The sequence below is a fragment of the Heterocephalus glaber genome, unplaced genomic scaffold, assembly GCF_053883595.1.
Source record: "Heterocephalus glaber isolate CG9 unplaced genomic scaffold, H.glaber_assembly_v1.0 deba00001481, whole genome shotgun sequence".
In the NCBI taxonomy this organism is placed as follows: domain Eukaryota; kingdom Metazoa; phylum Chordata; class Mammalia; order Rodentia; family Bathyergidae; genus Heterocephalus; species Heterocephalus glaber.
This window is the reverse complement of record NW_028258317.1, coordinates 56,306,531-56,318,748: the sequence shown is the minus strand read 5'-3', so window position 1 is coordinate 56,318,748 and position 12,218 is coordinate 56,306,531. Positions and strand designations below refer to the sequence as shown.

General features: G+C 33.9%; 1 protein-coding gene across 2 annotated transcripts in view; it reads left to right on the top strand.

Annotated features, from left to right (window-relative positions):
- LOC101706446 (aldehyde dehydrogenase 1A1) overlaps positions 1-12,218 on the top strand; it is a 55,675-nt gene that overhangs the window by 5,953 nt on the left and 37,504 nt on the right. For both annotated transcript variants that reach the window (XM_004862517.3, XM_087184108.1), the window contains exon 2: positions 7,717-7,821. In XM_004862517.3, the coding sequence (XP_004862574.2) occupies positions 7,717-7,821 (105 nt within the window). The remainder of the gene's footprint in view (positions 1-7,716; positions 7,822-12,218) is intronic.

Here is a 12,218-nt window from a genome sequence, read left to right as displayed (position 1 = left end):
TCCAAAGTTTTACTGTCTTTAGTTTTGGGTACCAATGGCCAACTAATGTCCGAAATAGGAAATTGCAATCATCAACAATACATAAGTTTTAAATTGTGTGTCATTCTGCGTTGTATGATAAAATCTTATGCCATTCTACTCTGTCCCACTTGAGAATGGAATTGTCCTTTTTTGTGTTTATCCATAGTACATAAGCTACCTGCCCATCAGTCAAGTAGTAGCCATTTAGGTTATCAAATGATTATTGAGGGATCATAGTACTTACTTCCCAGTAACAATGAACTTTGTAATGGCCCCAGTGTCTAAGCATAGCAATGCTGAGAATTTGTATTTACCAAAGAAAATGAAGAAAGTAATTTCTTTAAGTAAAGAATAAAAGTGTAATAAGGTATTATGAAAAAAAGAGATTATATTTATATAACTTTTATATAAATATAAGTGTATTGCTGATTGCTCTATTTTATTTTTTATAAATATATATATTTATATTTATGTCAGTTTTCAGATGTTTATACTGTTACAGGCCATCATTATTTAAATAAGAGAAAAAACATTTCAGAAAGGATAAGAAACCTTGTGTTTAGAGAATATAAACTGTTAATTCAATCTTAAGAAACAACAACCAAAGTTACTATATCTTTTTTCAGTATGGCCTGGAAGAATAATTTTTTTCTCCAATTTAATGGAAATGTAGATTGAGTGTAAGCAGATAAAGAGTAATTTTCATTTTCTTGAGTCTGACTGAATGAAAGAGCATATGATGTCCTCAGAAATGTCTGATGAGCAAGAATATTAAAATGACTAAACTGATAGACATATTTAGTGGACTCACAATAAAAAGGATGAAGAGGATATGTCTCTGGATTCAGGGGATGAAATATCACATATAGAAGTATGCAGCAATTCACATTCAGAAATTGGTGAAAGAAATCAAAGGATCAAGTGGAAGAAATAAAAAAAGAATACTCAAATTGGGTTTTAATCGTCTCTTCCTGTGCTTTATTTTATATAGTTGCTAATAACTTTGCCTAATTTACAAACTGTTATCATAGTACAGGGAGAAACATTGTATACACAGTTCAGGCATCCACTGAGTGTCATTGATCATTTTCCCTGCAGTAAAGGGGAGCTACTGAATTTACATAAACTTGCAATTAATGAAACAATTCTAGTTTGAGTATGTTTATATGCATTTATGTATGCACCTAAGGTTACCGCAAATTTAGCTGCATTGCTTATAAGATATAAAGAATTGGTAATATTTAGTTTTCTGATATTGTATCTTTTTGTTATTTATTATAATAGTGAAATGTTAAAGGAATTTGTATGTTGTGAATTTGCACAAATATCACAGCTCTCAAAATTTTGCCTGAATTGATACCTCTGCAATCATTATCAGGCTCATTTCCATGATCTCGCAATATATTTTTAAAAGTTGAAGAAATAGGAACAAACAGCTGAATGATGCTCTATGTTTGATGTTTTTTAGAAGGAAAATGACTTCTTACAAGCTATTGTATTATGAAGTCTTAAATGTGAAATATGTACAGAATTTTTGAGTACTTATACAGCTTAACTCTTCAATATATGACATATACACATATGTGATACATATATATGTATATATATATATATGATCCAAAGAAGCGGCTGATGATTACTTTTGTCATGTGTAGGACATGGTGACAGTATGGCTCAAAATAAATGTTGTAAAATGTTTTCTTTTTCCCTGGATAAAATGAAAAGACTGAAGTGGATTTTAAACAACAAGGAGAAGAGAGTATACACTCATATTACTGAACTTAGACTACAGTATAAAATAGAAATGAGGCCGGAGATCTAGCTCAGTGGTTCCGTTGCCTGCCTTGAAAGCTCAAGGACCCTAGTTCAATTCCAGGTACAAAAGAAAGAAAGAAAGAAAGAAAGAAAGAAAGAAAGAAAGAAAGAAAGAAAGAAAGAAAGAAAGAAAGAAAGAAAGAAAGGAAGGAAGGAAGGAAAGGAAAATTGTATTTCCCCTATTTTTGTTTTAATAATTCTCACTTTTGTTTTTATTCCTCTGACTACAGTTAAATAATTTTCTGCCATCTGTTATTTCCTCTTTAATTTCCTTTTACATTTTTCTTCTTTGAAATATAGAAATGCTTTCTACTCAATATTTTGCTTTTCTGCCTTAGTGTTTGACCTTGAAGTTGCTGCCAGAGATCTAGCTTTGATTCTTTTATGTGTTTAACACCCCACCTATGTTTTATGGCTCCCTTGTTGTTTATTCATCCTTTTCTTTCATCTGTTCCTTTCACACCTTGTTCTCTTTCCCCCATGGTTTTTGGTATTATTTTAGGCTCCTAAGGTTGAGAAAAGATTTACAGCACACATTACTTCTACCCACCTCTCCCTGTGTCAGCATGTCTTTCAGGGTTGGAAATCCACATAGCAAAGTTATATGGTGACTCTCAATATCTCCCCTCTCCTTTGGAATATCTTAAAAGAAATCCTTTGTGCATTAAAAATGGGATCTGTAAAAAGCTCTCTGCCACCAAGAAAGTATTGTTTTCCCTTATAAGACCATAGATCTGCTGCCCATTGGCTGCACTAAAAAGATAATGTGAATTTAAGGGACCCTGTTGGAGAAATTCAAGGAGTCTAAACCAACAGGTTCCAAAATCTCATATCAGTAGATAAGATTAATAGGTCTTTATTTTGCCCATTAGTAAAATAAGACCTTATTTAAGCCAGAAATGTTTTGAGAAAATTGCCTTTTTAATTATAACTGTGGCTTTATATTAAATATATTAAGACATAATAACAGCAAATTATTATGGAAAGGCAAATTTTACCCAAAACATTACTTGGATAATAAACTACATCCAGGAAACATGGCTTGTTTATCAAAGATAATATGATGCATCTCTTTAAGTCTGACATATCTAAAATGTAAAGAGTGGAAATCAATCTGTAAATTGCATCAACATTCCCATTTATTGTTTCCCGAAATAAAAACCATCTGAATTCCAAGTCTATGCATAGACATCTATAATTTCCAATCAATACTGTAAACTTAAATTTGATGTCTATTGTACATATATATTATTCAAAAATATCCTAAGTCCACAGTTCATAATTAAAATATAGCTAATATAATGGTTAAATGGGGCCCCAACATATTTTATCTTTATAGCATCATCCTTTTTTTCCCTAAATTTGCCAAAGCCAAAGAGGAAATAAGAAATTAGATTTTCACCATGGATAGATTATTTCAACAGGTCTAAAACATTTTATAAATATTATTATAAACACTCATTAGTCTAGACTTCTCCATATAACTACTTATTATAATTACAGGAGGGTCACAAGGGTAGGTAGAAAGCCAATGCCAAATGTAAAGCCAAGAAAATTAGTAACAAAAGATATCTGAGAGTGCCTACTAACAAATTCTCCACACCTCAGAGAGAGAAAGTATCTAGGCCTTAAAGATATCTCAGTAATCATATTACCTATACTGAGTTCTGTCTTATAATTGAAAGGTATCTTTGGAGGGCAATGTACATAATTCATAATTCATTGACTACTGCTTCCTACTGTTCTAAAGCCTTATTATCTCATTTTTGGCTTATTAAAGTAGTCACTGGGATAATCTCTCAGACTCTAGTTTTTCTGTTTCAAAAAATTTTGATACTTTAAAAGTAATATTTCTAAACCGTCTATTGTATCCAGAGTATAGTTCAAGTTTCTTACATGAGGGATCAAGATCCACCATAAGCCTACTTCATTTTAATTGTCAGACCTTATCTATGCCTTGATTCAACAAGAACTCTCAGTTTGGGGCCAATCTCTTTAGTTTGTTGCACAAATCCCCAGATCAGTCTTTCTCTTTGCCCATTGTTTTTCTTCTTACCACCTGTTATGATTTATGTCTAGATGTTCCCCAAGGCCTCATGCGGTCGGTCATAGGTAAGGCTTTTTCACGGGTGGCTGAATCTAGAGTGTGTGATGCTGAGATTGCGGGTGTGTGATTACTAAATCAGTCCACTGATTGGATTAGCACTAGCCTAACCCCAGTAGCCTAGAGAGAGTATAAAAGGGGCAGAAAAAAGCAGCTAGGAGCCCTTGCTTGCTTTGCTAGCTTCGGTCTGCCATGAACTGTTCTCCTCTGCCATGTGCCACCCTGAATTGGGACCAGCAGATTATGGACTGAAACCTTTAAAAACGTTGAGCTAAATAAACCTGTTCTCCTTTAACTTTGGGTATCGGGTTTTTTTGTCTCAGCAATGAGAGAAAGGTAACTAAGACACCACCAATGTCATCCCACTCTATCCTTCAAGAATGCATTTGTCCAGCCCTCTTCCTTCTCTTCCGAGAGTCTCACTACGCAATGTATTGGCTAGAGCATTGCTTTGGCTATTTGATTCTACAGTCTTTAACCTCACTGTCTGAACTCAATATAAATACGTACCCCTCTTATATTATACAGCCCTGGAGGCAGGGCTCTGACTCACTCATCTCACATTTTCCCAGGGCATGTTCCAGTACATCTCAAATGTCTGCTCATTTTTTGACAAAAACTTTTCTGATAAAAAAGGTGACCAGTTAGGATTATGTAAATTTAAGCAAAAGTTCAAACAACACTTGAATTCAGAATGTTCTCCTGTGTTAAAGGTTAGAACTGAATAATGCAGAGCAGTGGCTGATAATTTAGGATTATCTGTAGCTGGTCTCTTCAGTTGCCTGAAGGCTGCCAGATAATCTTTTGTTTTTACTTTAGGTTAATGCTGATTTACAAAACATCAACTGACTTTGTTCTGAAGAAGGAACTTTATGCACAGTTTTTAGATGCATGATTCTGATACTAAAATGGTATATACATATTGTAATGATTCTTTCACCAAGAGAGGTTAGATGAAGAGAATAAGAGGAACTATAATGTATAGAGAGCATATTATTGAAAATCTGAAATACAAAAAAATGTATCACAGACCTAAGGATAAAAGGACTCAGGCAAGAGTTGGAAAGTCCCATCACAAGACACACAAAACATAATCAATTCTGTGTGCTGTTTTTAAAATTATGTTTAGTGAAATACTGTTTAAGGGTAGCATTTTGAGTATGTTACTTACAGAATGAGATTTACTGTTCTTTTAGTTTAGAGAAGTAAAGTCTAAAGATAATACAATCTTGAGGGCAAGGGGAAGGCAGTATTAGCAAGTGTGTGAATCTGATGCAAGCTTTGAAAGGCTAGTTTAAAAATCTAGGGAGTTAATATCTTTAAGTCTTTATTTTTTTGTTTGAAATTTCATGGGCTGATACATGGATGTTTAACTTTAACACAAAGCAGAATTTAATAAGCCATTTAATAATAGAATATAACCGTACACCCTTTTGGGAAAAGAAAGTGAGTACAACTGGTGGCACTAGTGAAATCTTCATAAAGAGATGCTATGGTAAGCCAAGGTTTCAAGTAGAGGAATAATGTAGCAAAACTCTCATCCGAGGAACCTTATGAATAAAGGTGTACAGCAAAAAAGGCATGGCCACAAAGGAAGTAGAATGAGGTGGAAACAAAAGGTAACCTTAGGGAACAGCAGGACTACAGTTTGGAAAAGGATATTGGGGCCAAATCATAATCTACCTCAAGTGCCACGCTAAGGAGCTTGAGAAGGGGAATCACTGGTGTGTTGTGAGGAGGCATGTATACAAAAGTGAACTTGGTTAGGTGAGAAAGAGTCTAGTAACGGGGTGAAAATTAAGTTTTAATTAGGCAGACATAGGGCAGGGAAAGGTTTAAAAAGTAGTAATAAACAAAGTGATATGAAAATGTGACTAGGGATTATATGTGTTATTAGAAAAAGAGAAAGAGAGAGAGAGGTCTTGATTAAAAAGCTTTTAGAACTTTAGTTTTGAGTGAGACCAACCAAAATGTAAAGATTTAACAGTGAGTTGAGTTTGGTGCACACTGACTGAAATGTTTACCAGTCATCCCTTGGGAAGAAAAATACTAAGTGATAAGGGCTAAGGACACATAAGAAAATATTCCTTAAGAATAATTATGGGATTCTGCAAAGTATGTTTCTGATAGCTTGTGTATTGTTTCACTCTGATAGATGCTTCATCAGTCAAGATTTTAAATTTGTCTTTCTTCAATTTGAACTAAGATGTCAACATTTATTCTTCTTGAGGGATAATATAAATTTTGTGCTCTTCATTTATGTTCAATTACCTTGTCAGAGAAGAAAGGATTTGCATGGTACTCTTTCTTGTACACTCATAATTCTGTCTTTCCACATCTAGTCTCTTCATATGAACTGCTTAGACTCCATCTTCCTTTACTTATTCATGCATACGTCCTTTTCCAATTAATTTTAGGCTAGTACTACAATTTGTTTGAACTCTTCAACAGAGATAGTATGATGTTGTTTTGTATGGATAATTTCATCAGCGTGAACAGGTGAAAAAAGACGCTTGTCTCCTACCCCATTCTGCAGCAAATCACAAATACCATAATGTACTTATGTGCAGAATGTATAATCTTGATAAACATCACTAATTATTTACTAATTATGATGCTCTTTTTGCGTAGCTACTGATTAAAACTTTGCAGAATGGTGTTTTGATATATTCAAGATGGGACAATTAATACCTATCTTTAAATACAAAGTAAGGATGCATGTCTGAAGTAAGATATATAGTACAAACCCAGTATATTCTTTTAGAGTTATATTTTTCAATTACATGGGATTCAAAGTTAAATAAACTAGCTCATGTTTTCATAAACCTCACAAGAAGGTGCAATACATAATACTCATTAGATATTCACGATTGGTTTCATATATCAATAATAATAAAAAGAATGAATAAGAAATAAAAAGATAAAAAGTAAAAAAAATTCCGATATTTGTCAGAAATAGGACATAGCCTTATTTATCACAAATGGGCGCTCTTTAATTTGGCTTAGTCAGTTATTTTTCTCCAATAAAAGATAAATGACTGCAAAAATTGAAATTCAGACATTTTAAATGACACACTGATGGTTTTTAGCATTTCTGTTCTATTATAGTGGAGACAGAATAAAATTTCAATTTTTCTGGGTGGACTTTAGATGCATGTCTCTTTCTCATTGGTATTACCAAGAAATCGAGTACCTGAGCTCATCTGAAGACAAATAAACTAGGAGATGCTCTGATGAAAAGGAAAACAAAATCTTTATGTCTTTAAAAGTCAATGAAAAAACAGGCCTCTGGCCAAGCTTTTCTAAGCAAATTTCTTACCCCAAAACTACCTTTATGACTGCAAATTAAAGCACTGAAAATAATCAGTCATCATTCTAAATCACAATAGCTCAAAATGAACATGTTCAGAATTTGAAGTGGAAAATAGGAGCAACGGTTTATAAGGATCATGCCCAACAAAGCTTCTGCTCTGGCCTCAAATGAATGGCTACTTCATGTTAAAAACACCAATTTCTAAGTTGTTTTCTCCAATCTGTATTTTCTAGCTTTCAAATGACTCTTCACCTTAATGAAACTTTAAAGCTATCATTTTATTTTAGTATACAAACATGCTTGTGTATATGTTTGCATGTAAAATGTAAGATTAAATCAAAAATTTTGAGGTGGGACAAATTTTTAGATATTGTGTAATTCTTCAGTTTACGTTCCTAAACATTTGCAAAGTGTACTGCCTGTTTAAATGCTTCTTTTACCTACTTTCTTCACATTCTTACAGATCTTCCTAAACAATGAATGGCATAATTCAGTGAGTGGCAAGAAATTTCCTGTCTTTGATCCTTCAACTGAGGAGAAAATCTGTGAGGTAGAAGAAGGGGCTGAGGTGAGTTTCTGATTACTAGCTCCGTTTTGGGCCAGGTTCCTGTCATTCTCACCATTCTGAGTTCCCAAAACACAGGCAAATTCAATAAATGACTGTATGCTTGAAGTACTGTACTGATTTCTTTTCATATAGTTTTCTCTGATTGTTTTTTAATTGATATAATGTCCAGATATATTGTACCAACAGATTCTATAAGAAAGGATTAATCATAGCTTGGAAAGAGGAAATACTTTATTTATGCAAAATCATTTCTTTAACTTGTGAGGTATTTTTAGACAATCTAATTATTTTAGATAATACATTTCCAAGTTATTTCATTAAAAATCACTGAATTAATATGAATCGGTACCTTTTAAATGAGTTTTAAAATATCTTAAGTTGAGTAACTACTTAAAAGTGTAGTTATACTCTAGCTAAAATATTAATAAAAACAAAGACCAAATTCTTTAGTGACAATTTCTCTAATTCTAAACGCTCTATTAAATATTTAGAGCAACCTTATGAGAAAGAGAGCATTTTTACCTACATTTACAAATGATGATAAAATGGCAGAATAAGAAGATTGAGTACTTTAGTCGGTATGGAATTGCTAATAAATCATAAGATCAGCATTCAAACCTTGTTCTTCTGATCCCAGAGCATGAGCCTACAGGAATTACTGCTTTACCTTACGACCTTTATAAAAGTAAGGTAGGGTAAACTTAAAAAGCATTGGGAGGTAAGAAAAATAAAAGCCTTCTGAATTTTTACCCAAATACTAACATAAAAAGTGCATGTTCGCAAGCGCAAGGACCCGAGTTCGATCCCCGGTACCCCCCCCCAAAAGAAGTACATGTGTTACTAATTTGAAGTAATTTGTCTGTTCTTTAGTTGTTCAGATGTTATCAAGCTTTAAATCTCTGTTTTTGACATTGGATACAAAGCAATAAAATGTCTTGCTTCGTAAAAAGACTACTGGGAGATGAACTCAGCAAAATCAAAGGATAACACCATTCATAACCCAAGGTTTCAGTTACTTGGCTTAATCTCATGTTTCTGTCCAGTTTCTGTTCTTTCTTTGCCTTAGCCTTAATCCACAAGGTCATAAATGTCAAGGTACTGAGCCACCCAGACCTATTCTCAGAGAGCCATAGAACTGAAGGGCTGCTTTGGTTTTTCTAAAGGACCTAGATACTTCAAAAGACTGGATTCTGACTGCAGAATTACAACCAAGTGAAGCCCAGACTCGCAGGCCAGTATAGAGGTTGGGCACAGAGGCTACCAATTTGAGAAGCAGAAACAATGAAATGGACACACATCACTCGATTTCAGACTTCACTTTCTGTATGTACTTTTAGAGTTCACCCGTGCATAAATTCTTCACTCAGCTTCTCATTGCCTTAGGGGAAATGTCCACATACAAATGTCCTTTCTTTGTTATATTACTCAACCATTTTTTATGGCTCTGTTCCATGCTACCTCACTATCCTAAGACTTCCAAATTCACCATGCCCAGCGTCCCTCACCTAACATTGTTTGCTTCTCACCGCCTCTGTACATTTCCACACTGCAACCTTCAGGAGCTAGTCCAAGTCACATGTGCAGTGGAAGTCAGGGGTTCTGCTTTTGCCCTTACCTTGTGGGGCTCCTGTTCCTTTTTGTGCAAAATAAAGGAATAGAAATATGTGGAAGGTTAATTAAAATAAAATACCCAAAGATCTTCAAAAGTACTAGGAACATAAATCCTCAATCATTATGGAGTTTAATACTTCTTTCCTCAAACCTTCCCAGACAGAAATGCTCTCTTCTGTGTGATTTTAGAACATTGCATTTGCCTATAACCCTTGTGTTGTAAGTATATGGGTACTGGTTAAATAGTCTAGATAGTATGTTTTGTAGAGATTAACACTCCATCTTACATTTTCACAGCTCAGATTTCTGGTTACAAATGCATCAGTGAAACATTAATCTCTTATCCAAGCTTTGAATTTCCACATACCACACATACCTCACTCTAGGAATCTAGTACTCACCTGGTTGTTGACAAAGGTACTGATCCAGAAAATGTGACATTCATCAGAATTTTCTGGAAGCCTAGTTAAGACACTAACTCTCACCCTGTCCTACAGTTTGCTTTTATACTAGAGTGAAGCCTGGGAATTTGCATTTCTGGCAAATGTTCAGATAAGGCAGATATTGTTGAGGAGAAAGTGAGGGAGAACATTTTGAGAACATTGAACTAAAGTTTTAAACGATAAGTTGTATGTCTTCTCAAAACTTAGCATTTAACAGAGGACAAAGGCTCTTTTCTTATTTGCCAATGAGGTAAGCTGTAATATACATATAATGCATTTTATGTAATATATGTAAAATTCAATATATGTATAAAATGTGTAATGATTATAGCATGCAAATTATAATTTCCATCTACTCATATATTTATCATTTCTTTGGGTTTAGAGCCTCCAGTTCATATAAAACATACAGCAAGTTAAAACTGCAAACTTTAGTGACCTTAGTGCACTGGAGAACATCACAATTTAGCCCTCATATCCAACTGCATTTTGAACCCATTATTCAAACTCCATCAATCACCCCCTCACCTTTCCTTCCCAGACTCTTATCACTATTACACTTTCTCCTTTGAAATCAATTTTTGATCCTCTGTCTATGAGTGAGATCATGCCAAACTTGTCTTTCTGTGACTGCATTATGTCTCTTAAGATAATGTCCTGGGAATGTTTGGAGATACATTCAGATGTGGGATAGCTGGATTACATGGTGATTTAATTAAAAAAAAATTTATGAAATTTTCATGTTAGTCTCCATAATGATGGTATGAATTTACATTCCCATCAAAAATATGTAAGACTTTCTTTTTCTCCACACCCTCTCTAACATTTGTTATGTTTGGTTTTTTTGGTAAAATCCATTCTGTACAATGTAAGATGATATTAATCAAAATAAAGTTTTGACATTCTTCAGATCATTTGCCCATTTTAAAATCAGATTATTTGGGTTTTTGCTATTGTTTCATACATTCTAGACATTAATTCCTTGTCAGAAGTACAGTCTACATGCTGTTTGCTGTTCATAATTTTTCAGTGGGATATAAATTTATTTATTGTTGTTTTTAGTGCTTGTGCTTTTGGGGTTTTATCCAAAAAATCATTGCCTACACCAGTATATTGAAGTGTTTGCCGATGTGATTTGACAGTTTAAGATCTTTCATTTAGGTCTTTGACATAGTTTATATTGATTTATATATATTGTGAGAAATGCAGGTTTAATTTTGTGCTTTTGCATATAAATTTCTAGTTTTCCCAGCAGGATTTATTGAAGAGGCTGTCTCTTGTCTAATGTATGTTTTGGGTGTCTGTTGGAAATCACTTGGCTGTAGAAAGATGGAGTAGGACATGGACTGAGAGACATAAAAGGATGGCTGGAAATTATGCTGTGACACCCATTTTGCCTGTGAAGCTTTACAAGACCAGACTTGGACAGAGAAATACGGATCATCCCTGGCAAAGCGCTCCAGAAGATTCAGAAGCCTGAATCCTATGAGCTATTCCAAGAAATAAGAGAATACATTCTTCATATTCAAAAAAGAATAAATACCTAATATCAGAGATTTCTAGAGATCCACGCATAACTTTATCTCAAATGCTTATCAGTTGGTTCAGTGGCTCAAGCAAGTCTAAGTAAAAAAGCAGTAGGGATCTGAGCACTGGTAGAGTGAGGCTGTGATAGCTCATATTCTTTCTCTACATAGTTATGAATGTCACTCGCAGAAAGACTGACAATCTGTAGTTTGCAACTAGTAAAAGGAAAAACTATAGCCTTTGTGTTTTACCTCTGGAACCTTGAGCACTTAACTTTGCCATTGGCTTCCTAGATAACATCTTGCTTTGCCATTAGGATTATTTCCATGAGGAAAACAAATGTCTATGCCTGGGTCACAGTTGAAACCTTCTCAGGAAGCCTGAGGCCTTTTCTTGGAACAATTTATTGGATTTTCTTTCTTCATAAGGAGTAGTAAGGCAGAGTTGATGATAAGCCTTTGAACAGTTTGTCACTGAGTTGCTCTGTGCTTATTGACAATATTCCTACCTGGCAAAGAGATCAGAGACACTCAGTGACACTCAACACAGCTTCCAGTCAGGTCACAATCATAATGGAATTAGCTGGACATTAGATCACTCAAAGTAAATTGTGGGTGATACAAACAGTTCAAGAAAAATAATTGTTTAACATTCAGAATTCCTATCATTGAATTTCTTTTAGAGTTATTTAAAAAAAATCTTTTGCCTTTAGAGAATAATCACTATTTGAACAACTTTGCCAATGAATGTAAACTAATATTAGTTTAATTAATTTATATTAATTAATTAATATTAATTTAATTAATTAATCACTAA